At 42.5% G+C, this 26970-nt stretch overlaps 4 protein-coding genes across 10 annotated transcripts; 3 read left to right on the top strand and 1 right to left on the bottom strand.

The window, feature by feature from the left end:
* The first annotated feature begins 1628 nt into the window (after positions 1–1628).
* On the top strand, positions 1629–5332 carry LOC128901972 (putative protein FAM172B). Of its 2 annotated transcripts, none has more exons than XR_008463558.1 (2): positions 1629–1695; positions 3973–4152. XR_008463558.1 is itself a non-coding variant. In XM_054184194.1 (2 exons), the coding sequence occupies exons 1-2, from the start codon at positions 1663–1665 to the stop codon at positions 5083–5085; spliced, it is 1095 nt and encodes a 364-aa protein (XP_054040169.1). In that variant the 5' UTR covers positions 1629–1662; the 3' UTR covers positions 5086–5332. The 2 variants fall into 2 exon arrangements, 1 of the variants encoding a protein (XP_054040169.1); XM_054184194.1 differs by having other exon boundaries at positions 4024–5332.
* A 424-nt stretch (positions 5333–5756) lies between these two features.
* TXNL4B (thioredoxin like 4B) lies at positions 5757–9096 on the bottom strand. Of its 3 annotated transcripts, none has more exons than XM_054184239.1 (4): positions 8966–9096; positions 8464–8625; positions 7997–8148; positions 5757–7557 (listed from the first exon to the last, which is right to left on the bottom strand). In XM_054184239.1, exons 2-4 carry the CDS (start codon positions 8593–8595, stop codon positions 7392–7394), a joined length of 450 nt encoding a protein of 149 aa, XP_054040214.1. In that variant the 5' UTR covers positions 8596–8625; positions 8966–9096; the 3' UTR covers positions 5757–7391. The 3 variants fall into 3 exon arrangements, with proteins under 3 accessions (XP_054040214.1, XP_054040201.1, XP_054040209.1); XM_054184226.1 differs by having other exon boundaries at positions 8939–9035; XM_054184234.1 differs by lacking the exon at positions 8966–9096 and adding an exon at positions 8756–8910.
* Positions 8992–13080, top strand: TRMT10C (tRNA methyltransferase 10C, mitochondrial RNase P subunit). 4 transcript variants are annotated; one of them, XM_054184174.1, is made up of 2 exons: positions 8992–9055; positions 11519–13080. In XM_054184174.1, the coding sequence occupies exon 2, from the start codon at positions 11550–11552 to the stop codon at positions 12795–12797; it is 1248 nt and encodes a 415-aa protein (XP_054040149.1). In that variant the 5' UTR covers positions 8992–9055; positions 11519–11549; the 3' UTR covers positions 12798–13080. The 4 variants fall into 4 exon arrangements, with proteins under 4 accessions (XP_054040149.1, XP_054040134.1, XP_054040155.1 ...); XM_054184159.1 differs by lacking the exon at positions 8992–9055 and adding an exon at positions 9062–9208; XM_054184180.1 differs by lacking the exon at positions 8992–9055 and adding an exon at positions 9102–9124.
* Positions 13081–14410: 1330 nt separating this feature from the next.
* On the top strand, positions 14411–23517 carry PCNP (PEST proteolytic signal containing nuclear protein). The gene is made up of 5 exons (XM_054184210.1): positions 14411–14529; positions 18031–18251; positions 20136–20210; positions 20695–20750; positions 21712–23517. Exons 1-5 carry the CDS (start codon positions 14475–14477, stop codon positions 21839–21841), a joined length of 537 nt encoding a protein of 178 aa, XP_054040185.1. The 5' UTR covers positions 14411–14474; the 3' UTR covers positions 21842–23517.
* Positions 23518–26970: the final 3453 nt, after the last annotated feature.

Raw genomic sequence — 26970 nt, 5'->3', positions numbered from 1 at the left:
TTCCGACGCCTACAAGGAGAAACAGCCGGGCTATCACCCCCTCAAGTCCGCCCCTGCCACGCCGGTTGCCGCCGCCGAGCGGGGTCGCCCCGCACCCCCGGCTCCGAACCCAGCCACCGGCTTCTTTCGCGGGGAAGAGAAGGGGCTTCTCACGGACAGGAGGTAAGCGACGAGGGTCGGCCATCCCGCCTTTCCCCGCTCTCTCCTTAGCCTCTTCACGACGGAGCTGCAACGCTGCCGCCACGACCCTTCCTTTCCGTCCCCAGTGTCGGGCCGCTCACCCGCCCTCCCCTACCGGCTTCCCTCGCCATAGATACCCCGTCACGCGCGGACGGCCCGGCACCGGCCAGCGGGGACACCGGCGCCGCAGGGCCCAGCGGGGCACTGCCAGCTCGTATCACACACCCCCCCGTCCCCAGCTTGGGCGGGTAATGGGCGAGGAGCGAACGATACCGGCAATACCCTCCAGCACTCACCGACACAGCTCCCCCACCGTTGTTGTTTATCCAGGCCCCGCCGCCGCCTGCGCAGCTTTCCCCAGTACTTCCGGGCTGAGCACCGCCTCCGCCAGGCCCGGGAAGGCCGCCCCGCCCCGTAACGGCAGTAACCGTCTCCCCGCCCTCTGCCAGCCCTGAGGCGTTGCGCGCCCTCTCGTCAGCACCCCTCGCCGTGTACCCCGCCGCGCACTTCCCTGACCGAATATCGGCCCTACGAATCGGGGGGCCAGGGCCCGGGCGCGGCCCCTCCTGCCCGCCTCTCCTTCGCAGATGGGCCTGGCCGCCCTGGCTGTTAACTTCGAGGGGTTTAACCTGATAATGAACGGCAGGGGCGGGGGGGGGGGGGGGGGGTGGAAATGCAAATGGAGCGGGGCAAATTAGCGCCGCGGGTGTGGTATTACACACGTTTTTCTGCATCCTGTCAAACTGACGAGTAGTAACAACGTTTAATAGTTCTGCCAAGGCAATAAATCATAGTTAAATGAAGCTCAGGCTAGCAAACACTTAACGGGAGAAATGCTACAATTTGTGGAAGGAATCGAGAAAACCTCAGTATTTTTTAAATAAGTAATAGGCAACCCAGCTGAATCAGGTTCAGATTGCACCTTGCCAATCACGTTTTCCTCATTAGCCTTCATTTCAGGGCGGCTCGGCTGCCCCTATAACCACCCCCTCCCTGTTTGCAGAGGTTTCCAGCCAGCGGCCTTGGAAACCCTCCCGCAGCCAAGTGGAGACTGAGGCTGGTTTGTTGGTTTTTGTGTTTAGGTTTGTTTTTGGGGGGGGTGGGGGGGTTTTTTGGTTTGTTTGTTTGTTTTTCAGGGTAGCTTCAGAATTGTAAGTTTTGTGTATAGCTTTCTGTTTCGTCCTCTTGGTAGTGCTTTTGCATCAAGTAATGAGAAGCTGGGTAAAACTACTTTTGAAACCTTTTTGGTTTCATACCCAAGAGGTTTAGCTGTAACTCATGGTCAGGTATAAATTACAAATGTGAGATATCAGCTTGCAACTATCAGAAACACTTAGATGGCCTTAACCATCAGCAACTGATACATTTTATAGATACATCTGAGAATATAGTATATAATGTAATGAAATACAAACTAAGATGGATTTGTTTTGTTTAACACAGAAATTGTCTACAGTCCCAGAGAGAAAAATATTTCCATCTATGATGATGACAGATTCTACAGGAGAGCATATGGTACTGTCGGGCTTTACTAGAACAGAGGAAACTTTTTTTAAACACAAAATGTCATGAAAAGTAATACTTATACTGCACTAGTGTTTCAAATACGCTGCCTGCTGTAACAATCACTAGTTGAATGTATAGCTGAAGAATCTTACTATCCAAACAGAAAAGTGGGAGGAAGGGAAAGAGGTTAATTTTTTTTTCCCCAACAGTAATTTTTAAAATTGAAACTGCAATTGTAAAGGCTGCTGGAATAAACATCCTTGAATATTGCATTTACACATAGTCAATGAAGCACAAGCAGTAGTCAACACTGATTTAGAATGTATATTTACAGAAAATAAGTAAATGCATTATGCAGCTATATCTAGAACAATCTATAACTGCTGCTTTTTAATTCTATAAATGGTGTTATTACAATAAAATCAGTTCTCTGGACTAATAAGTCTAATATGATTCTAAGGTGCTAGTCAGGTGAACTCTTAAGTGATAACCTACTATAAATTGCTTCAAAACTTTTCAGTTCACACCTTGAAGGAAACTTTAGGAAGTCATACCTATGCTTGATGTAAAACTGTATTTTCTTGTTTCTGCTTCCTGAAATCTTCAGAAGCCTTTCACAATGCTTTGTTAGGCAGATAGTTAAGTAGACGTTCAATATTATATACACAAGGGTTAATTTGGAATCATGTATCCTTGTTTTGCTTTGGAACGGAAAAAACAATGTTGGTCCTAGTAGCTGAGGTAAGAGCATAGTAATTCCTGTTCATGGTATGTTGAGAAACTACGGTCTCCAGCCTTTTAGGGGTGAGGAGAGAAAGGGACAGAGACAAGTGTTGGACGTTGTGGCACTCTGAGGAAACTGCATTTATCTATTCCTAGTTGTCGTGGAATGCTTCCTCTGTGCTCTGCATTTCTCCACAGACATCTTTCTTTAAATCATGTCCATTTTTCTCTCGCTTCATTGCATGGGGAAAACAGCATGAATATGGGTATCTTCCTCCCTGCTAAATATGACCTCTTTTGTGTGAATTGCCTGTATTTCAGTAGTATAGCAAACAGACTGTCCGCCCATCTCCTTTGTGTCCTTCATGCTTCCTGCAGAATGAAAATCATAGATGAACGTGCTTACTTGCAACTTCGTGCTGTCTCCATTCCAAGAAACGGGCAAGACAATAAATGGCTTATATATCATAGAATCTAATATTTTTTTTCCTATGTGTACTTATTATGTGAGATAAAAAAGGAGATGGTAGCATTTTCTAGCCTACTCTCTATTAAGCAGAAGACAGAAATGACCCTGAAGAGATGACTTAACATCTCGGACCCAGTGGAGATTGCTCAAAAGGAAAACGTGTATGATGTCACTCTGTTGAAAAGCAAAGAATATTATTTTTTTTTTAGTTTGGAAGTGTAAGAAATAATTTTCAATATGCTAAGCAGCTTACTCAAGGCAACTTGCATTTGATAAAAGAGTTACGCTTACATGATCACTTTCTGTCCTAATAATCACCTTTATCAGATGGTATAGTGAGTTTTAATATATAGTTGGAATGTGATTTACTGTGTTTGAAAAACCTCTGTTAGTTCAGCAAGAAAAACTTAAAGGTATACGGTAGCTTGTACCAATGTATTTGCCAAATATAACTTCATATAAACCATTTGCCAAAACAAAATTACTGTTTAAGATGATAAATTAATTTAAAAAATACTGATAATTGTGGGAATTTAAAGCTTGCAAACCTCTGCTATTAGGACAAAAATCCTGTAAAAGTCAGATTCTAACCACGCCAAAGCTTACCCTATGTTTACCATTCTACAGCCAGGGGCAGTCAGCAGTGGATTGAAGAGTTATTAGGAAAATATAAGGTTATGATAAGCTTAATTTTTCAGTTGCATGGAAACTACTTCCTGGTATAACTCTTACCAGTTGATCGATCAGTCATATCAGTTGAAAAATGATCTTAGCTGAAACTAGAGACCTCAGCCTAATCTCATGAAAGCTTGCTGTGTGGACTTTCTTTCCTCCTGTTCCTAGATCACAGTGGCTAGCTTATTCTGTCGTCTATTCCACAACTTCCATGTAGCAAGTGCTTGCAAGGATGAATGAACAACTGGAGAGATTAGTACTAAGGTACTGCTGTTAGAATTTGGCAACCAAAATCTGTGAGAGGCTTTACAACCAGCTGGTTTACTACAGACCCCCAGGAGACAGTCTGTATCAACAAGTATTTTGTTTGTAACCACTTTTAAATGTGAATTCTAATACAATAGGTTTTCTTCATGTAGGTGTTGTATGGATGTCTATCACTACATTGACATTGTCTTCTTAATTTGTAGTCGTTACAAATACAGCATGAACTAAGCTTGAGGAAACTGATAGAGGGCTCAGAGTATCAAGAGGAACTGAAGTACGACTTCAATATAAAAGGGGAACTGAGGCATCTGGATACAGGCGAGTCCTTTGTTTTCAATTATTACAAGAATTCACATGAGCAGAATCATAAACGCTATCAAGTTTTGGGACATTTGATTACTCAGTATGTTTATGAGCTCCTGGAAAGAGCCTGCATGCTGCAGAAAGTTTATATTCCTACTGATGCTGCAGAGGATGAACCAAGAAGTTTCTTTTTCATGAGTGAGAATGCACTAACAAGTTCCTCTAGCCTAATTGTCCTTCTTCAAGACCATGGAGTTTTCCGTGCTGGACAGTGGGGACAAAGGACGATTGTCAGTGAGGGTCTGGAGCATGGAACACAAATACCATTCATCAAAATGGCCCTTGAAAGCCACGGGGGAGTGATTGTACTGAATCCCAACGACAACTTTGTTGATCTGAAGACTGAAAAGGAGAGGCTAAATTTTTCTACTGGGGAAGAATCACCGTCTTCTATGCAGTCTGTCTGGTGGATCCCCAAAAGGGGCAGTAGCAGCCCTGAGGAACATACCTTGTATGTATGGGATCATTTCATTTCAAAGAGCACAGCCAAGAATGTGGCCTTCATTGCCCATGGCTACGGTGGCTTGGTTTTTGTTGATCTGCTGGTGCAGAGAAAATGTGAGGTAATGAATAAAGTGTACTCCGTGGCATTCATTGACTCCGTGCACAACACACAGCACCAGGCGAGAAGTGATCCAGAAATACAAAAATGGATACAGAAATACTGCCGTGAATGGGTGTCAAACAATAAGCCTCTAGATAAAGCTGTAGGTTCTCTCATGAAAGTGAATTGTCCTGTTGTCTCTGCTGGAACGGAAAAGTATGGTTTAGCACCCTCCTGCTGCTTACACGCCATCTTTAAGTACCTGAAGAGCACACTGAAAGCCAAGACCACAACAGCCATTAGGCATTCACCTGTTGTAACCAGAAGCAGCACAAGTAAGAAGAGAGGCAATAAATAAAGGTACGCTGACTTGTTCTTGATAGAGGTCTCTTCTTTTCATAACTACCCCTGCGCCTTTCAGTCATCTAAGGGCCTTCCTCTCACTGTGGAGCAGTTCTAAGTGTGACGCTAGTTTGCTTGTTTTTGAGACACACACAAATACAAGTTAACTATGAGGAAAGAAGCGTGTTGTTGAGAGCTTTAAGCCACAACCCTTCAGCTATCTGTGAAATTTAAAGTTGCATAAAATAAAGATGTTAAGGTATATCAACTCTCATCTGTATCATTTTTTTTTAAATAAACATTCTGTGGTTAATTGCTCTATAATCAGACTAAACTAATCAGGAAAACACTTAAGTGCATAGCTTTCATTAAAAAGACAAATCTGGAATACGAAGACCACGTAAAGGCTATATTTCATCCTCATTGTATACCATATAGTGTTTAAAATCTTTCAAAAGCTGGAACATCCACCTTCCTCCTTGAAATGTTTACTGTTAAATTGAACAATACTTCAGGGAACTACATACTACTACCTTCCCTCCAGTCACAAATGGTATGACCCAAACATGATGCAGTGAGCTAAAGTAACTTCTGTTTGAAAGCCAGCTACACCAGTGAGATTACTAGGTGCTAGAAATACAATACTCTAGCAACCTGCAATTACCAAGATGATGCAGAAGAACAATGTTGTGGTTTTATCTCAGCTGTTTAATTTTAGAGAGAGGCAGAAAATAGAGATAGCTTTTAAGTGTCCATACTCAAGGTTTGCAGTTTATACAAGCAGAAGGTCAAATAACCTTTAAAGCGAATGTAAACAAAATGGTTATTCCAAATTTCCAGTTTAATCCTGTGGGAATTACAAGCGCTCAGTGTCTGCAAAAGAGCTTTGAAGGATGACAAAAACTTGTCCTACACCTTCGGTTCTCATCTCAGTCAAAAAAACTGTTCAACAGCAATACTGGCTACCAGAGAAAAGAGAGTATCAACTTCCCTTTTGTGTTCGTATCCATTTCAGTCATCTCTAATAATGTTTGAAAAAGCTTCCATCCCATTATCCAGTAATGGGTAAAAGTGTAAAATTCCATTGGAAAGGCACAGTCAGTTCAATGCTCTTGAGAGCAAGCATAGCTTTTTAAATAAAGACTGTTATCACATCTGAATGAAAATGGTATTAAATAGACTATATGGTGCTTTAGTTCACTTATGAAAGTTGCACTGGAGATGCCATCATTGAGGATGCTGAATGGGAGCACCTGGCTAAACCGGTTTCAGAACATAAAAGGTGAAATGCAGGGAGTTGTCATTCAACTCAGCTCCATCTCGCCTCGGCAGAGATGACGCTTATTGGTCTCTATCTACGCAGAGATAACTTGGGGGGAGCTGTGGAAATGGCTCAGCCGGGGGTGGTCTCAACACTGCATTACAATAAGAACTGAAACCCGAATGGTGCCTTTAACAAACAAAATGCCCTGAGTCAAGTCCCACCGCTATTCAGTGAGTGTGAGACCAGACATCACAAAATAAACATTGCTATCTGAAGGGCCATCAAACCACCGGAGATAACCACCCCAGATAGTGTAATCCATTCAAGCACAGTCCCGAAAAAGGATATTTAAGTCCAAAGTTTTGGGGAGAAAACTGGGGGGAATCTTCCAAAGATACAGCTGGCCTGTAAGAGATTCTGCCCCTTCCTTGTCCAGGATGCTGTGCAAGGTAACTTCCCGGGATTGAGTGGCCTTACCTGACAGAGAGAGGGTAAGTGATTTAATAATGTACGTATGACGTCTAGCATGCTCTAAGATCGTGATCTGTGCGCTCGTTTAAGGTATTCGTATCTAGCGCGCTGGTGGTTTGTGTTGTTACTTTTCGGCATCACTTGTTAGGTGGTAATAGCGTATTCTGTGAATTGTTTTGTTCTTTTCCCCTTAAATTGCAATAGTGCATTCTTCCATTGTATCCATAAGAACTTGCAACAGTGGCATATCGGACCTGTGAGTGAAGTCCAAATAAATTGTTAATTTGAACCTCTCAGTGAAGTCTCTTTCTCTCCGTCACAGATGCATACAACCTGCCTGTTTTGTAGGTGCTGGTCAGCATGCAACTCAAAGAATAGTTGCTTGCGTGAATTCTACGCATGAACATGTAGCTATTTGCAAGGCAAGTATGACATCACAGAATGTGTGTCTTCAGGAGACCAATATGATCTTTCAACATCAATGCTCAAACTGTCCCACGGTGTCAGAAGTGGCTAAAAATGCTTGAAGAAAAAAAGGGATCTAGAACATTGGTCACTTCTGTAATTCCTTATCTTAGGTCAACCCATCAAATTCCTTGGTAGAGAAGGTCGTATTTAGGAATGTTACTGGGATCAATAGGACTTCTCACAATGAGCTTTCCACGCATTGCTCCACGGTAAATCACTTCAATCAGATCTATAAAGTCTTGCTTTGTTTTGAAGCTTCCTACAAATTTGGTATGATCTGGAGACCTAAAAGTAAGCATAAGATAAAGGTAGAATTGTAATGTTAAAGTGTTCAAAGCAAAAGCACCTAAAGACAAGAAAAGATGTATAACAAAATTGGGGGTTCTGATTTGGTCATTATGAAAGAATGAACCACACTGGTAATGGCATAACCAAGTCAGTATACTGTGACCTGCAAAGTCCAAAAAGGTGCAGTGTCATGTCTGAGACTGTAACCATACTATTTTTTGCAGTCAGGCATGTTTCACAGCCTGCTTATTGCACCTGAGCATCTTTCAAAACACTTATTAATTTTAAGTCCTTTTGGCATCCTACAGAGTTCTCAATGCAGATGCTGGTAACAACGTCATAGTTTTCAAACGTTACCTTTCCCAGACACGGTAGCATAGAAAAAGACTGATAATTCTTACAGAGCTAATAGATAATGACAGTTAGGATGACATACCCATAATCAACCTTCATGTGTTGTCCATTGAAGAAAAATACAGTAGATGGAATATAACTGATGTCAAAATACTGGGTGTACACTGGAACCTTGTCCACATCCACCAGATAAATGACTGCCATTTTACTTAGGTCATGAGCTGTCTTTGCAAGCTGGAAAGAGTGAGAAAAATGGATATGACAAATGGATTGAGACACAAGAGGAAAAAGGGTGGTGAGCTTTATAAAGCCCGTTTCCCTTACATCTTATCAGTTTAAGCAGGGCTAGAATATCATGTCTTCTCTACTTTAGGTACTTTGTACACGCCCACTACAATAACATAAACATTCGCTTAATTTTCAAACTGTTTTATGAATATAGTATTATTTCATTTTACATTTGTCAACAAAATTTTTATGGGACACCGCATTATTATTAGTACAGTTTACTAAAAAAAAAATGATTAAAAAAGAAAAAAATGCTCTTACAATATCATCGAGCTGCAGACAAACAGCATCGTTATCTCTTCCGAACCGGAGAACCAAAACCTTCTCGGCCACGCTTTTTATTGCCTGATCCACTTCCCTCTTACAGGTCAGCTTGGGCAGCAGAAAACTCATCCCGACAGACCACGGCTTCCACTACAATCCCTACAAAAAGAAAATTTAAAAAAAGAGTAAAAATAAATAAATTTTAAAAAAGAGTCAAAAAACAGCGATTCTTCTCCATGCTATTAAAAAATAAAACAAAATAAAAAAAAAGGATAAATAAACCACCGACCACCACGCCGGGCTGACAAACCGCTGGGGCTCCAGCCCCTGCCTCACGCCCCAGCCCGGCAGGGCCCAGGCACAACCCGACCCCCTCATCCCCGCAGGGCCTCGCCCCGCACGGGGGGCAGCGGCGGGACTCCCCCGGCCACCCCACTCAGGGCCCGGAGGCTCCCCCCGGGGATCACCGCACCCCGCGGTGCGAGGAGAGGCCCGGAACCTTGGCCGCGCCGCCGCGGAACCCCCAGGGCGGTCCAGTCTCCCGGCGGACTGGGCCCTGCCCGCGCATGCGCAGGCCGCTCCCCTTGAGGTGAGCTGGAGATGGCGGCGGAGTGGGTGCAGCCGCGGGGTGGTTGGTAGCTGCGTCCGCCGCACAGAGGTGTCTGCCCGCCCGCCCCCTTCCCTTCCCGGGCGGGACGAGACGGAGGCCAGGCGGGTTGGAGCGCGGCCGGAGCTCGGGCAGGTGCGGGCGCAGCCGCTGGAGGGGGGAGGCCTCTCCCGCCCCATGTTTCCCGCCAGCGGGCGGGGGGTACCAGCGAGAGACGGGCCCGTGGAGCTGAGGTGGCCGCCGGTGGCTCCCGGGGACATTGGGAGCGCCCTTTCGCCTGCCCGCTGTGCCGCCCAGCCCGGGTTTCCTCGGCGGGCGCGGGCCTGGCCTGCGGCGCGGTGACCCGCTGGCCGCGCTCCCCTGCCGGTGTCCCCGGGTGGGCTGCAGGGCGCAGCGCGGCGCTTCGAGGTGTTACCTGGCTTGTGGCGTTGGGTTCGGTTGTGGGCTGGTTTAAAAATTGTTAAAAAGATCGTGTGGTACCGCGCTGTGTGAAGGAGCCGCCTCGCTCCTCACGCTGGCCTGGTGCGCTGTACGGGCCTGCCCGCGGCCACGCGTGGGCATCGGTGCTGCGGGATGTAAGGGGAATTATTTGGTCTCTGAAATATCGGTGAAGGGCCTGCCTGTTCCTGGGATTAGTTACAGTGAAGTCATGCTAAAAAAAAAAAAAAGTATCAGAAAAATATTTTCAGTCCTACAAATCTAGGTTCTTCAGAGAGATTTAGGGTAATTCTTGCAGTAATGAGACAGTAGCGTGCGTGTTGGACGCACTGAAAGGTAATTTGGCTTTTATCAAAAGCTGCCATCAAGTATTCAGATTGTGTAAATCTGCCTTTCGACTACTGATTTAATTAGCGCTCCAGTAATGAAAGTTAACTGAGGAACTGATCCCTTGATTTCTCCAAGCTGGACAACATACTTTTTTTATTATTATTTTTGATACTATGTTTAACACTTAAATGTAAAAGTATGAATATCTATATAGTAACACAAATTTTCTCTTAACTTCACACTATTAAGTTGTTGGGGTTTTGTCTTCATTTTGTCTTGATAACAGTTGAAAATGAAAGGTCAGTCACCAGTTTGACCAATTAGAATATCATAAAATACATGCTAGTTTATGTATTGTTTCCTAAAAATATGCTGCTCTTTTTGTGGCTCTTTATATGGGCAGGTACATTTATAAAACCACAAAAATAAATTTAACTTGTTCTGCATATCAAATTATTTTCAGGTGGTAAGTTATTAGGGGGTTTATGAATTTTGCTTTTAAAATTTGGAGCTTATTTTTTTGTTTTGGCCAAATCATGTTTTCTCAAACATCAAAACTTCACTGATTTTACTTAAGTAGGTTGGCATAGGACAAGGAAAATATTAAACATTCTTTGGTGTTTTTCTTTTTGCAGACCTTTTACATTTAGATACAAATGTATCAGGTTCGTGGGATTGTGTGTTTCATGTCCTTACCTTTATGTGCCAACATAACTTCCCAGACAATTTAGCGAAAAAAAAAAAAAAAGATGATCTTTTCCTATACTAGTTATTTATTCTTCTGTCTCCTCTTTCTAGGAGGTGTCTGGTGAATCAGACATGGGAACTCATTTGGGTGGGATGATAACCAGCTTTATTTCCTTTCTCCACCTCCTGTTTAGCTGTCCCTAAGATCGCTTTTCTGTTTGGCTCACAGTGCAGCTGTGTGAATGCTTGCACTGCTGAGGGAACCAGGAACAAGGGGCTCAGGGGACGTAAGAGTGCCTTCAGTGGCAGTAGCGTTGGCCTAGTAAAACTATAGCATTGGTAGTTTCAGTAGTTCCAGTGACCGGCAATGTGGAAACGCACAGAAGAGCGAAAACTTCACATTATAGAATCATAGAATGGTTCGGGTTAGAAGGAACCTTAAAGATCATCTAGTTCCAAACCCCCCGCCGCCATGGTATTAAAGTTTGCCAATAGAGCGTTCCCAAAATATAGTGGTAAAAGCAAAAATGTGATCTTCTGTGATATAGAGTTTTCCCAGAAAAGTGTTACAGGATGAAGCATCTTGTCCGTTTTCCCTGTATAGGTAAATTAGGTAGGCACTTCCGGACGTGTTTAAAAATATTTTCGGTCTCCATGCAGCATTTTGCTTGCTTTGGTCGTGAAGGCTCTTGACACGTGATACAGGTAATTTAAATAGATCTCAGACAATAGTTAAGGGTTGTTGGAGCACATTTTGAATTGCAGTAAGTATAGCTGTTCTAAGCAGCAGAGCTAACCATGTCTCCTCACAGCAATGCGACATACACAGTTTTTGTTGAGAAAAGAGTAGAAAAGTGGAGGCAGGTATTTCTAGTATTCTTCAAGAGGCAAGTTACTGTCTGTCAGTGTTACTAAGGATGAAAATGTGTGTGTGTGTTTTCTTCATGATTTCTGACAGTTTTTTTTTCCCCTCTGATTGGTGTTTTGCAGATAAGTGTTTGAACACAGCGCATGTCTAAGCATGCAGTCTACTAACGTGCTCCTGAAAAAAATTGTAAGAAGTTCTGTCCTTCCGTTTGCTGCACAACATGGGATGAAAAAGGATTTGTTTCCACTCAGTAGAACTCTGAGTTTATCACTTTGCCTGAAGCAGGACAATTCAAGCGGTCCCTCAGAAAAACTAGATTTAGATGCATGGAAGAAGGTAATGAAGTCTGGGTTGCAAGAAGAAGTCAGTGAGACGGTCTCTGAGCATAAGGAGCTTTCCACTTTGGCTGCTGCACGTGAGATTTTGGAGATGTGGAGACTAGCTGGTAGATCAGTTCCAGAAAATATCAGTGAAGAACAGCTAAAAACCTTTATGGAATGTCCTTCCAAGTCAGCCAAAAAGAAGTATTTAAAATATTTGCACCTCAAAGAACTTTACAAGAAAAATGACAAAAGAAAGATGGATGAGAAAAGGGAAAGGAAGCAGGAAGCAAAAAAGCAAGCTTCAGAAACGGATGAGACCAAAAGGAGTTCATTGGTATGTTTGTGGGCCAACGCTATGGATAAAGCATACAGCTGGAGGGCTGCTCAGGCTATGATCTTTGGCCAACCGCTAGTGTTTGACATGTCTTATGAAAAAGATATGTCCGTCCGAGAAGTTGCAAATACAGTGAGACAGATAGTCTTAAGCGAAGGCTGCAATCGAAGATCTGTGGATCCATTCCACGTCCACTTCTGTAACTTGAAAGACGACAGCCTCTACCATAAGGAGTTTATCAAGCATTATAGAGAGGCGTGGGGCAAATTGCTTATCACTGCGACAGACCAGTGCTACACAGACATCTTTCCAAAGGATAAGCTTGTCTATCTGACTGCTGATTCTCCCAAAGTAATGAAAACATTCGATCACAATAAAATCTATATTGTCGGGTCGATGGTTGATAAGAGCATAAAAACAGGTGTCTCTCTAGCACGGGCAAAGCGACTGGGGCTGGAGACTGCGGCCCTTCCGTTGGAGAAGTACTTGCTTTGGAATTCCGGTGCCAAAAATCTCACGCTGGATCAAATGATGCACATTTTATTAACTTTGAAAGATACTGGAGACTGGAAGAAGGCTCTGGAATTTGTTCCCAAAAGGAAATACTGTGGCTTTGTAAGCAAACCTGTGCATGAACTGAAAAAAACCTTAAACCTGATCAACACGCTTAAACTTGGAAAGAGACAGGAAGAAGTGCGAAGGCAGTTTGCCAAGAACTACTCTAAGAAGCTAATGCAAAAGTAGAGTGATGGGGATGGGAATGATTTATTACGGATAAACTGTGCCCTTGAATGCTCCAGTTTCTTGGGAATTCTGGAACTGTATTCAGCTATTTATCTCTAAAAATGCCTTTGTTGCTCAAGTTTGAAAGGACTGTTGTTAGGGATTTTTTTTTAAAATTACTTTAGTATTCTGGCTGTTTGAATTTCTTCACGTTCTTGAGATTATGTAAGAGAAATGAGATGATCTGTTCTAAAAATTTTATCTGTACAAAGAATATAAATCTGTCAGTTGAATCTTGCTGGAACGAGGGTGACTGTAACTGAATGCAATGGTTTTTCTTTAGAGAATACCTCAGGGCTTTGGGTTTGCAGTGGGTGGATGCCATCCACAGTCATCTTCTAAAAGGTTAGCCGAGATAAAATAGAAGAGGCCTTTCCCCTTTATTTTGGTGTGGAGATCAATCGGCTTTTGATAACTGAACTAAAAACATACGGTTGCAACCTAGCATGAGTTTGGGCAATTGCACTGTTTGTTTCTGGGTGTTCTGTCTGTCACAAATCAAGTCCCTGTTTGGAAGGAATAGTACAAATTTTCTTGACCCTGCCAAAAAACTACCTTACATAGTTTTGTGTAAGACTCTTATCCCCGAATGTCCGTGTTTTCAGCCTGTGTAACATAGACTGCTGGAACTTTGATAAGCGGTCCTGTTACTAAATACTTATAGGGGCAGGGAGCCTTTTAATATTTCTCATAGCTGAATGATGCTTAAAGTAGCAGATGGTGGGTTTTCTCCTGAAAATTCCAAAATTATGAGCGGGGAATGTAATTTTTGAGGAGCAGACTGCAGATATACAGGGGGTTGGTGGTGATCTGTTGCCTGTCTCGCCTTGTACCGCCTGCCGTTGACAGGAGAGTGGGGGAGACCAGAGGACACACGACCCCAGTGCTGCCCTTCAGTACTGCCATTGAAGCGCGGGGGACCTCTGGGTGCGGAGGAAGACCTCCTTCCTTTCAGCCACCGCGTGGTTGGGTGTCGTGCAAAGCTTCATGGTGGGACGGCGCGGCTGAGGGCTGCCCTCCCCGCTGCTCAAGTGGCCCCTTGTCTTCCTCCTGCAGGGAAGAGATAGCGCGGAGCTGCGCGTCGCAGCCTCTTCTGAGCTGTGAACCAGTTTGCACTGTGGGGAGGGTAAAAATGATGTCATTGCTGACTTCATTGCCAGTTGGTGAAACGTGGAAGACAATTTTTCAACCGCGAGTGGCGGGGCGGGTGTGCCAGGGAACATGGTGGCCGCCAGCGCTGAGCACAGATGTTGTTCTTCTGAGCACCAGTGATGCGGGGCTTCTGCGTGTGACGTCAGGGGGGAACATGACGTTGAGCCTCCCCCTGCCCCCCGGTGAGGGACGCGGTTCCCACGTGCGCTGTGCGGCCGCATGGGTAGCCCTTCGCGCCCGGGGCCTACCCGCCGGAAGCGCGTCAGAGCGGCGTCACTCGGAGCTCATTCCCGCCTCCTCCATGCCGGCTCAGAGAGCAAAGCTTCCGGCAACGTCACTCCCGCCGCGCCGTGGGTAGGCGGGGCCGGCCGCGGCCGCTCTGGCATCCGCCCGCGCTTTCTCTATGGCCGGGGGAGGGCCCAGCGGGTGGGGGAGCCGCGGTGGGGCCGCGCGCATGCGCGGCGCGGGAGGCGGAGGTGGGGGAAAATGGCGGACGGCAGAGCTGAGGGGGAGAAGGCGAAGCGGCCGCAGCCCGCAGGAGGTGAACACGTAGCGCCTCTCGCCGCGTAGCTGCGGGGTGGGCAGGGGGGCCCGGGAAGGTTCCCCCCAGGGGTGTGTGAGGGGGGTGGAGGTCCGGGGGTGCCGCTCCCGGGCGGGCAGGCCTGGGTCGGGGCGGGGCGGGCCGTGCGGTGCCTAGGCCCTGCGGGGAGAGGGGGCGGCCCGGCCCTGAGGGGGCTGCGCCGGAGGAGAGGCCGAGGTTTGGGCCCGCTGTCCTCAGGCCTCAGGGTTGGCCTCGGCCTTGAAATCTAACAGCTTCTCCTTGTCCGCGTTAAGGAGTTATTTTTCTCTCTCTGTAAAAAAAAAAACGTACGGAGTAATTGTGCCGTGCGTTGAGAGAAATTTGACTTGCTGCTGGCAAGGATGAAGAACACGCCTTAAAGATTAGATTTTAACAGCTGTGGTGCCTTTTCAAGAATGGGTACAGGGAATATTCCTTATCTGCTGTTTTAAGCATTCTGGGTTTTTTCGCTTGGCAGCAATTTGCAAGTTTTTCTACTTGGTTTTGTATTATGGACATTCCTGTCATCTTCTGTACTGCTTATTATCAGATCTCCCAAAATTTTTAATCGCCCTTCCTTTCTTTTCAAGTGTTTCTTTTCTTCTTTCTTCCCTGACTTAAAATTGAGAAGATAGTGTCTTTGTAAAGATAAAGCTTCCCTTTCCTGTTTGTTTGTGGCTTTTGTTTTTGCCCCCCCCTTTTTTTTTGTGGTTTAAGTATACCTGTAGGCAGAGGGCATTTCTTTGATCTGTTGAAAAAGTAAATAAAGCTTGTAAACCAATTAAGGTAGCTTCAACAGCAAATGTTATTTCTGATAATCACTAAAACAGGAACAGTAATACCTGATTTTTAGGTAGTTCCTTGACTCTTGATTCTCTGTTGGGATTTTTTATTTTTGTTTTTTGGTTGTTTTTTTTTTCTGTTGCATTAGTAATACAGTAACTGGACAGCATCAGTATGTCAGTTATCCATACTGTCGTGCATGCTGTTTGGTGTGCTGGAACATGAACTTAAGGCCAATGTACCATAACTTGTTAAAGAAGGATAGTTCTCTCTGATGACTTTTGAAAGCAATTTAGTCTTTAGCTTTTGATAAGATCAGTGGGATTTACCTGAAAGTTAACTTAGTTGTGACTGGTTTCTTGCCGCCACCACCAATGGTGACACTCCCAGGGGCAAGACATCCTGAAATGCTGTGCAGTTAGCACTGTCGGTCTTGTCACTTAAACCACCTGGATAGTGGAAGCTGTCCACTTACAGAGCGTGTTGCTACTCATGAGAAAAACTCATCTGTGAAGTAGGACAGCTCTTTATTACCATGATACATGAAAAGGGCACTGGTCAGACTAGTTTTTGAAATAGTAATGCTGTTTTCCGTAGGTCAAGTATGAACTCCTTGAGATTTCCAGGAAATAATAAAATAATAATAAATAAAGAAGCCTTAATCTTGAAAAATGTATAAGCATTGGTATGGGAGAAACTTATTTAAAAGATAATATACATCTGCATTTCTAACAGTTTTCTGCAGAAATAGCACAACGGCTCCCTCCCCACCTACCCAAATTGTCCTATGCCCTTTATAGCTCCTTCAGCAAGTAAGAGCATTTCTTTCAGTAGTCTACAGTATGTCCTAAGTGGAGCCTAGTAGAAGTAACGTTCAGAAGGCGCTGGTGATAGGAACTAATTTTGAGAGAGAAGCTATTAAGTATTTTAATGAGAAAACAGATGTGGATAGATTGTGTTAGGCTTCATCTTCTGCTTAACAATATTCTAGAATTTGCAATTAAAGAAGCACACTGAAGTGTAATTAGCTTCAAGCCAGCATTAGCTTAGGAGCCTAGACTGGTCCAGTGTGCCCTGAGATTTGGGCTGCTGTGGGTTTTGTCTCTTACGAAAAAGAAGACTTCTAGGCCCATGGTGCCAACACTTTAAGGTCAATGAATCTTCTGCCTGCCCTCAAATCACCTTATAGTCTATAGTTTTGCTAGATTGGACTTGTGATTGAATATTCTGTTTAATGTGATTTTTGTGGACTAGCTGTAAAGAGCTTCTCACAGCCTTGCAGACTGCTGCTTGGAAAACTGTGCTAAGACAGCAACCAGTGCCCAAGGTCACTTGTTTATCTTTCCTCCTTTTCACTTTTATATCTATACTTTCTGTGTCAATTTTCTAGTGGTGCAGATTAGTACAAATTTTTTAATACAGTGAGATTGATTAAAGTTATTAATTTCTTTTTGTGATCGGCCATATTTCCAAGGGTAAATAATAAATCAATTTTTGTTCCAATCACTTACTGTCTTGATAGATAGAAGAGTGGGGTAGAAAGACTATATTCCACTACTTATAATTTGGGAAATAGCAAAAAAATATATATGACTGATGTCCCTAGTTTTTCTTTCTCCTGATGTTGTTTGCTTCCTTTTTTCTCAGAGCTACATCTCGCTGTATCTTACTTCATAGCTTTTTGCTGTTAGAGAGCAATGCAAAGACCTTTCTTCCCTGATGGTCTGAACTCGCTGTGTGTAGAGGGTCCTGTTCTCCACTTGATATAACGAGGAACTGGTGCTAGCTCCGGTTTTTCTTAGAGTGGTAGTATGAGCACCTTCCTGTGCATTCCACAATGCGTGGTTGGTTGGTTGGTTTTTTTCCCCTTCTGCTACTGCAGTGATTTGCTTATTGCAGCAGTAGAGAAATGTATTTTTGCTGAAGCATTTACTATGTTCAGTGTGAGTATGCCAAGGACACCTTAGTCCCTTGGTGTAGCTGAAGAAGCCAAGTGTATAGGAATGAAAATGTGATTTGAGTTCTTTTTGTTTTGTTTTTTTTTTTTTTGGTGGATCGTTGTTCAGCTGCTATGTTTTCCATGACTTTATACAAAACCAGAAAAGATGAAATCTATATATATGTTTTTCTAGTGCTGATTCCTTCCTCAAGCAGAGCTTGGCAGATTTATTACAGATGAGATGTGGACAAGCAGTGACTTGAAACGTGATTGAGACAGCCGGCCTCACTGTAGGCACTTCCGTGATTTTAGAGTTGTGCCAGACAAGCCTAGAGACTGGCATGGACATGTTTTTGTAGAAATTTAGTAGAATTAATTTTAACGTAGATTATCTACTCTAGATTTGGAATTGGGATTCCAATTACGAAATCTTATCTATGGCAACTTAAACCCTAAAAAGATTTAGTGATCTACATTTAATTTACTACGTGAACTTTGACTTCCATACTAAATAAAGACATGGTGCTTCAAGATTGTTTTCCTGGCTCGTACACAAGAAGTTCTTTACAAGTAGTGGAGTGCTTGCAGTTTCTTCTCCTCTTTGTGTTTTGCTGTCCACTAAATGTACATTGGTGGAAACTACTGTCACTAAAAACACCTTACCTATTGCACCCAAATTATAATGCTTTTTGAGGTTGCTGCTCCCATCAATCTGCTCAGTAAAAATAGCTCATCTTGGTAAGTTGTTTCGACTTCACCAGGACCTGAAGAAGAGGCAGAAAAACCTGTGAAAACTAAGACTGTTTCTTCCAGTAATGGAGGAGAAAGTTCGAGTCGCAGCGCAGAGAAACGGGCAGCTAATGAAGAAGCTGAAGACTTCACTACAAAGCCTGCTCCTGCCAAAATGTCCAAGTTTGGATTTTCCATAGGCAGTCAGACAGCAAAGAAGGCATCTGCAATATCCATCAAACTAGGAGCAAACGTAAGTTGTCTGAGGGCTTTTAATTTTAAGGAAAGTGTGGCAAAGGGAAAGTACATTGGGGAGGCTTCTGTGCGGAAGGAAAGCCTTGAATTAAATGTGGGGAACTTGGATAAAGTTTAAGAAAGCATTGCAGGGCCAGATAGTCATGCATGTGTAAGTACTTCAAGGTGATTAATACTAGGTCAGTCGTTTCAGGAAGCATAAGACTTGATTGAAGTGAACTGTAGATCTTTGAACATACAGAATAATTTTGTAATGACATTTGATAAGTCTGGAATAATTTCCTGAGGAAAATGAGCAGACTTGTTAAACTGTTCAGGCTGCTTTGAAATGAGTGCTGGGAGCTTCATTGCATAGGATGCTTAAAGCTACAAGAAAGCAAGTGCTCTCCTAGATGGCTTAATAGGTCGTCTTCCACTCCAAACATCTTATTTTAGTATGGGGAGTTATAGTTGATTTTTCAACGGCTTTGCCTGTTCTTTGCAAGGTCAGTATGATTCATTTATACTATATGCTATGTTACATAGGTTCCTAGGAATTCTGATCCCCTTTATTGTCCTGGTACAAGGCATCCCTGTGCTTGTTCAGATGTGAATCTGATGCTTCTCTTTACTGCTGAAGTAGTCCTCTGCTAGCTTGGGCAAGGACCACCTGGATGCCCCCTCTCTATTTAATACAGTTCATTTACATTTCCCGTGTACCGCTGTGGTAGATACGTTATAAATCCTTGTCTGGATTAAATTCAAACTGTAATCATGAAAGGCTTTCACCTGCAATGCCACCATTTTACAGATCTGCAAAAGATGAAAAGTGAGCTCTGTTATTTTGAGGTAGGAGGCAGGTGTGGGCTGGCAGCATTCTAGGGTATAAATGCAATCAGGTCAGCTCGGACTTTGGAAGAACTGACAAAGCTGCCTTCTCTGAGCCACTAGAAAGCTCTGATTTCTCATGTAGAAAGATACTTCCCTTGGCAATAAATTTGGCTCGGGATTTCTGTCTCAGTGAATTTGGTGGGTGACTGACAGTGTACCAGATTGGACGGTGCTGAAACTTACCCTATTTCTTTTTAGTCATTTTTACTCCCTTAGTATGTTACCTCTTCCAGTGGAGCTGACACTTTAAAAACAATATTTATATGTTACACACTATTGATGAGGAATAGCTGTAGACAGTTGCATAAGGACTCTGCTGCAGTATCAGCTTCGAAACTATGAGTGTATATGACATGATCACCAGTAAGTCAAAATGGAGGAAGCACCGTATATGACTGATCTAGTACTGTAGAAGGAAACTGTTACTGATGACTCAACGCCTTCTTAGTGGTCTCAAAGTTACTTTTGATGTCTCTGCTGTATTGCATGTAACAATCGTGAGTTTGATAGCTTCTTATTCTTTAAATAGAGGAAGGTATTTATTGGAAATCAAAATAATGCTTTTTAAAGGAACCTTTTATTATTCGGGCTGTGCGATGCACACTGATGCTAGTTAAAAAGTATTGAATTGTTTTAAGCCAGAAAGTTGTTATGTTGTTAAAAGACAAGAAAATAAACAAATTCATCTTCCTAGCATTGATGGATAAGAATACTCCAAAAGTGTAATGGAAACAGTGACATAGTAAAATTTTGAATACTATGACTTACTCAGGTTCTGATTTAGTTGTTCATGTCATGCAGTAGTGGCTGCATACCCCTGCAGTGGGCTAGAAAGTTAAGACGTTCTTGTGGGGAATTGTAGCGTGAGAGTGCTTCGCTTGCTTTGCAGGGTGTATCTTCATTACCACTTTTACTGCTCATTTGACTTAATTTTATCAAAATATTTAGAATAGTAAGGGTAGCTTTTTTGAGTTAGTAGACTTACTTTACTTGTGCATTTGGTCTTTTTCAGAAGCCTAAGGAGCCTGTTCCAACCCTTGCTCCAAAAACCCTTTCTGTAGCAGCAGCTTTCAATGAAGATGAAGATGTGAGTAATAAGCTAGTGATCAACTCAACTTAAAGTACCATTGCTGGTTAGAATTAGGCAGAGAGAGTGGGCCACTTAAGTTGTTTACATAAATGTCAGGTATTTTCAACCTAGAAATGTATCTTGTGTTTCTGTTTAAGAATGCACAACTTTGTATCTCTGTGTTGGTTCAAGAAATCATTGAAGTGCTGATAAGTTTTCCCTGAAAATGAGATGCACAACATAATTTGAATTAATGGTTGCTTTCTCTGGGCTTGATAAAGGGGAGGTGAGGAAAGGTTGTGATGCTTCTGGTTTGCTAAATATTTTATTGTTGTGTTACTGCTGTGCGTTACACAGAGGTGAACAAAGGAATTTGTATTTCTTTCTATAACCTTGTAGAACCTCTGTTTTGTCCTAAGTCACTTTGCTTTCCTGTAGGGTTTTCTTGTCAGGTATTTGAAATGTTCAGAGAGCCGCACTCTAACCTCCTTTCTCTCTGTAGAGTGAACCAGAAGAAATGCCTCCAGAAGCAAAGATGCGCATGAAGAACATTGGAAGGTAGGTCAGCTTTTAACTATGGTTTGGAGGAGGGTGAGTGTGTGAGAATACCTTCTTGATTGAGCACAGGTCAGATCTTGCAGATGGTTTAGAGATATGGGAAGATAGAATAGATTGAAAAAGGTTTTCTCCAGAAACAAGAATATTTTAATATAGGTATTTTCTAATGTTTCAGCTGCACGTTAAAAGTACTACACTTACTTTTGCACTTTGAATCTTATTTACCGCCTTCTTTCTGAGGAAGAAATTGATTCTATATTAAGTAGAAGCTACCTTCTTGGAAAGGTACTAAGTGGGAGTTCCTGCCTCCTGCTAGACTTTGTAGCTTTCTCGGTCTTCATTTTATAGATTGCCCTGAAGTAGCGTAGTCTGCTCAGATTTTTAAGCTCCCGTGCAAGGAGAAGATGAGAATCATTTCTTTCAGAGAGGCAAAGAACAGCTTATTTACTTTTAAAACAAATATATATAATTCTTCTGCTTGCCACAAATTTGAGTATTGGGCCAATCCTAAAATAGAGACATTTTCAGAGGAGGCTTCATTTAAGTTAGGGATGAATTTTGAGCATATATATTTTAAAGATGTTTATAGATGACTTTTAAAGTCAGTGTCCTGGAGGCTCAGTGCTATTTAGTGCAGTTTTTTTCTCCAGTAGCAAATTTGGGTCCCCAATTTTGTGGCCCTTGCAACAAATTACTCACAATTGGCAGCAGTTGCTGCCGCTCCCACCTCCTCTGCTGCTGCCCCATCTCATTGCTCTGTCTTGACATGCTACAGAGAGGTCAGTTCTGTGGCCAGTTTACAGTTGCTAATGATGAGGACTCCTGATGTAATGGAAAGAAAGAAATGTGTGGAAGCTTCGGGCGGCAGGTTGGACTTGAAATTGGTGTTTTCAGTGTCATCTTGCACAAACTACTGTAGTTGAACTGACTTTCTCAACTGATCTTGTTTTACTTTTCCCAGGGATACGCCAACCTCAGCAGGACCAAATTCCTTCAATAAAGGAAAGCATGGTTTTTCTGACAACCAGAAGCTATGGGAACGAAATATAAAATCTCATCTTGGAAATGTCCATGACCAAGAAAATAACTAAATGATGTGGATTGAGAGTTGGGTGTTTGGGGGGAGGGGAGGGTGAAACGTTAAAGGAACAGTTTCCTTTTTTAAGAATGGTATAAGACTATCTTTGGAGCCACTTTTTTAAGATTTTGAGTGGTACACTAATAACTGAGTTTGAAATTAGAGGTAATTTATGTTTTGTATACAGATTTCAAGGCATTTGCTAATTTTGTAGTTCCATGTGATTAGTTTCAAAAGGTTACAGATAATAAAGAAATTGGAGTGGTACCTTTTTAAGATTTTTTTTTTTTTTTTTTGGTCAGTGATGAGTTAAGGTGGATGAAAAAGGTTACTGTCTCTTTAATCAGGTTAACATTGAATGCTTTCGCATTCTCACTTCTGGCTCCCTCTTCATGACAGGAGAAAGAGTTGACTCCTAGGAATACTGCTAAAGAAAGTGAGCGTTGTCTTGTGCTAGAAGTGTTACTGGACTATTAATTTGACTATAAACTTATGCAGGAAATAATAAGAACCTGGATTTTTTTTCTCCCTGCAGTCATCTTTTGTTAAGTCTCTGCAAACTAGGAATTGTGTTGCTCTGAGTGGCTCTGGTAACTTAGCTCTAATTTTGTTTAAAACTTCATGTAGGATGTGTAACCTTCTGTGGCCTGTTTCATCCTAAGGAAATGGGCCTTGTCTGTATATTAGATACAGTCTGTAAAGAATATTCACTACAAAGGTAAATCAGTATTTTCAGTGTGCTCCTCTTAAATCATTAGCCTTGAGTAGTGCTTGTTAGCATTTCCTTGTGGTACACAAAAGCCACCACCAAAAAGACAAGCTGTTGTACATTAAGCTTCACCTTTGGTTGAAATATTTTTCTTTACTATGCCTGGAAGGAATAAAAGCCACACCAAAAATCGGTAACTCACTGCTTAAGTATGAAAAAAATCTAAGATGCACTTTCCCTGTCTTGCCATTTAAAACAAAATGCCTTGATGCCTGTGACCTCAGTGGACACTATCAGGTTAAAGAAGAATCCTGTATTTGTGGTCCTAATGCTTCTAACGAGTGTCAGCTTCAGAAATAAAACTCTACCTTTTCCTACCTGTCTGCCTTTTGCAGTAATTTTCAACAATGACATTAGACTGGTTAGTTTAATTTCCTAACTATCATACTGCAGAACAGTGTTGTAGGACGTCAGACCTGGTAACGACTGTCTAAATTTCAGACTAATTCATATTGCGTATTTTTGAAAAATTTTACTAGCAGAACTGGTTAAATAAAAAGTTATTACCAGCAACGCCACCCAAACATCAGGTTCTTTTTAAAATTGAATACCTGATAGTGTCAACCACTAAATTAATTTCAGCCTGGAACTGGTTGTAGAATTCAATATGTTAAATTGCTTTCATCCTGCCTCTGAAACGTTTCTTCATGCTAAAGTTGAACCTGCGACCGCAGAAAGGAAAGTGCATCTTGAAGTGGTTTGTTTTGGTTTTTGTTTTCTTTTTTTTAGGAAAGCTCTGACCACTTAGACTTTTGAGTTTGTAAGTTCTAAAAAATATTTTTTTGTATTTTTGTATTGTATGTGTAATCTTTTTTCTTTTGAAGTCTGATGCAGTTGAAAACCTGTAACTATTTTCTTTAAAAGCCTTGTTATAAACGTAACATAAAAACGTATACATTATTTTTTTTCCATAGCAGAAATCTTTGGTTTATTTAAAACAAAACACACTTTCAAAACTGACTTTCAGGATTTCCACAACTGGTTTGGGCATTACTGGAACTAGGCAAGGCAAAACGAAGCATTTACTTTTCACTTATTTTCATCACACGTAGTTATGTTTGTGGAAATAAATCCCTTGCAGATAGTGGTAATTCACAGTGAATAACTATTTTATCTTGCTCCTTAGTAGCTACTTGATGTGATCTCGGTCACTTGTATTAGGAAAAAGCAAAAGAGAACTTTTGAGTAAGAGGATGACTTGGAGACCCGTTCTTTTTTAGTTAGCCTGCCACCAAGAATGTCTTCCACATCTTTGGCTGAAGTAGACATTCATTTCAGCATAATTTCTTGGTGCTTCAAAATCTTTTGGGACATTGGTAGACAGAACGGCAGACACACTAGGAAATACCTTCCATGCAAGTGAGAGAGCAAAAGTTATATTTATCTTTCTTACTCCTATGGTCAATAAATGTAATCCTAGACCTTGTGAGGGGCTGCAGCAGCTTCTAGATCTCAGCTGAAGGTGAGCAGAGATCCTGTCTCAGCCAGCGTCTGCGTTCTGTTCCTTCTCAGTGCTTCACAGAAGAAAATTGTTCAGGATGGCCTGAATCTACTCAGGACTGAGCCCTGACAAGCTTGACCTTGTAGCTATGAGGGTGCCTGCCGGTGTTCAATGGCAGACACTTACAGGAAAGAACTGGTCTGAAAAGTATTGTTACAAGGTAAATGTTAGCTGGAACTTCACTTGAAGTTCTAGGCTTTTGTTACAATAGTCATTGTCATTGCGTGAAGGTAGTTTGTGGGAAGGGTGCGTGTTATTTTTTTGTTCCTTTTCTAAGAATATTCAGGAGTCCTAAGGCTTGTGGTAAACTACCTGATTTAGCTGAGACCTTTAGCTGCTTAGTATAGCAAGGTATGCATACCTATAGAGGTTGAAATGTCTGTCTGTGTAGCCCGTGCAGTTTTATCTCGGAAGGCTTATGCTTGCTGAGCACTAAAGCCTTACTTAGCACCTGAGCAGCTCGCAAAACATTCCCGACATTGGGTGAAGTTGTAAGTGGTTATCCAGTGACCTTCTGCGTGCCACCCTGCAGCTAGGCCGCTTCTGAGCCTGCTGGGTTGTGAATGGATCCAAACTCATCTGATGCCAAATATATTAAAATAACTTTAAAAAACAAACAACAAAAAAAAACCCCAAAACAAAACTGCGTCCAGCTGGTGGTGGAAGTGATTCAGGCATTGCTGGTATAGCCCCTTTCACACCTAATTTAATTCCTTTAAAAGTGTAGGAGGTTCTTGGAATCTATTGTATCAGCAGAAGGAAGTACCCAACCCGCCTGTCTGTAAGGTGACTGATGGATGCTATTTTAGTTTCACGGGCTTACTCCTGTGTCGTAGATGACCTAACTATGGTATTCAGCCAACTTTGACAAAACCAACTATCGTGTCCTGATGTGACCACCGTGGCCGCAGCCACAGCCGCGTTCAGGCCTGATGCGCTTGATCTCTGCGTCTGCCAGGTCTGTAGAGACACCCCCGTGTCAGTTCTGTCTGCTGGGGGTGGCTTTACCAGAGCTTTCACTGGGAGGAGACTTGGAGGAAAAGGCAGCTTTTGAGAAAGTGGCGGCTTCTGCTTCCTGAGGAGGCAAACAGGTTTTAAACTACTGGAAATCACAGGTGTAACTAGAACTCTTTCTAGGCTGCCGTAAGGTAAGAAGATAAATCTGTTTGGAGAAGCGACAGAATTTCAAGGCTTTTTATCTCTGTAGTTAGTAGCCTTAAAAGGTGTTCTGCGAAAAGAGATTGCGTGTTTTTTTAATTCATTATGAAATTACAAATTGAGGAATGCTGAGTAGTTCTGTCCTTAAGCTGCAGAGGCGAAGGTTACATTCTAACGTCACCGCAATTTGTCTAGCTTGTCTGCCAAGAGACACTAGAACATCATAAAAATCAGACAACTAACAAGTTGCTTTTTACTTTATCCTATCAATGCCTTCCTTATTTCTTCTGGTTTTATTAACAAATGGATCTCCTGTTGTTCTCCAATTTTGATATACTGGCATCTTAAAAACTGTATAGTGCTTATTACTTAGGAAAGCGGCTTGTGTTTAATAACGTGGAGGCATTGCCTCAGGGCAGATGCGTAGTTACCCGTAGAATTAAAAGCATGAAACGTGAACTATTACACTTGAACTCTGTATATAGCCTGTTAGATTTCTGTTTATGAACTTCCATTTAAAAGCCCGGATTTAGTTACCACAGCAAGCCTTTAAACTCTGCAGTGCACACTTGATGTGGTATAGATAAGTATATACGGCAGCTGCCCTTTAGGCGAGGTGGAGCAGGTAAGCGTGGCAGGGGTGGTCACAGCGAGCAAATTACAGCATGTATTTTTTGATTCGGTGGCATATAGTGAGATCTTAAAAACCTTGGCTAATCTTGTGACAGCTCTTAAATTTGGTTCTTGGGGTTGGGTTTTGTGATGAGATGGATGCACAAATAAAGCATTTGTGGTTTTGTAGCAAGAGCTCCACGGAAACTTGACGTCATGAGCCTATGTTTATGTTTTCCTTGCAGTACGAGCCTATTAATTTAAGGTAATGCAAGTCGTAATAAAAAGATAATTCTCTCTCCTTTTCTCCCCCAGCTTTCCGTAATTTGTAAATATAGTAGTTGCATATAAAGTGTTGGCTGATGCTTGGCAGCTTGTTATAAAATCCTAATTCTGACTTTGTTTTTGCGAAAGAAGCATAACTGTGGTAGCCTTTCATGTGCATATGTACACCAGCCTCCATTATATAGAACTGCCAGCACCAAGCACATCAGTGTAGCGTAAAGAGCAATTGCGAAACTATCATGTATCTTGGGCTGTATTTTAGTTTTGTTACTCAGACCCTTGTTTAACACGGTAACATTTAAGGCCACGACAAGAAGAGCTTGGGCTATTACATATCTAGAAGCTGAGTAAGTTTATACTGACGTTGCCAGCTGTAAGACAAGATGATGTCTGTCTTTACCCAAGACAAGAAATATTGCCCTTAGGACAAAACTTTCAGAGGGGTACAAGACAAACTGTTACTTTCTGAAAAGTCCCTCCAAAGTCACAGTAGACTCATAAGCGTATTCCCCAACAGCCCTGCACCTGAGGGTGGTAACAAAGGGATGTGGGGCCTCTCACATTCAGTAGCCAGAACTCTTCTGCTTGAGAACAGGTCTCAGTGAAGAGCTGCTTGTCAAAGGTGGGTTCCTGAGTGGTATCATATTAAATGGAGTACTGTGTCAGTTCTGGGGTCCCCGGTTCAAGAAGAACAGGGAACTGCTGGAGAGGGTGCAGCAAAGGGCTACAAAGGTGATGAGGGGACTGGAACACCTCTCCAATGAAGAAAGGCTGAGGGATTTGGGTCTGTTTAGCCTGGAGAAAACCGAGGGGGGAT

This window comes from Rissa tridactyla, chromosome 1, assembly GCF_028500815.1.
Source record: "Rissa tridactyla isolate bRisTri1 chromosome 1, bRisTri1.patW.cur.20221130, whole genome shotgun sequence".
NCBI lineage: Eukaryota > Metazoa > Chordata > Aves > Charadriiformes > Laridae > Rissa > Rissa tridactyla.
Note: the sequence above shows the minus strand (reverse complement) of the source record. Positions and strands in the feature narration are given on the sequence as shown.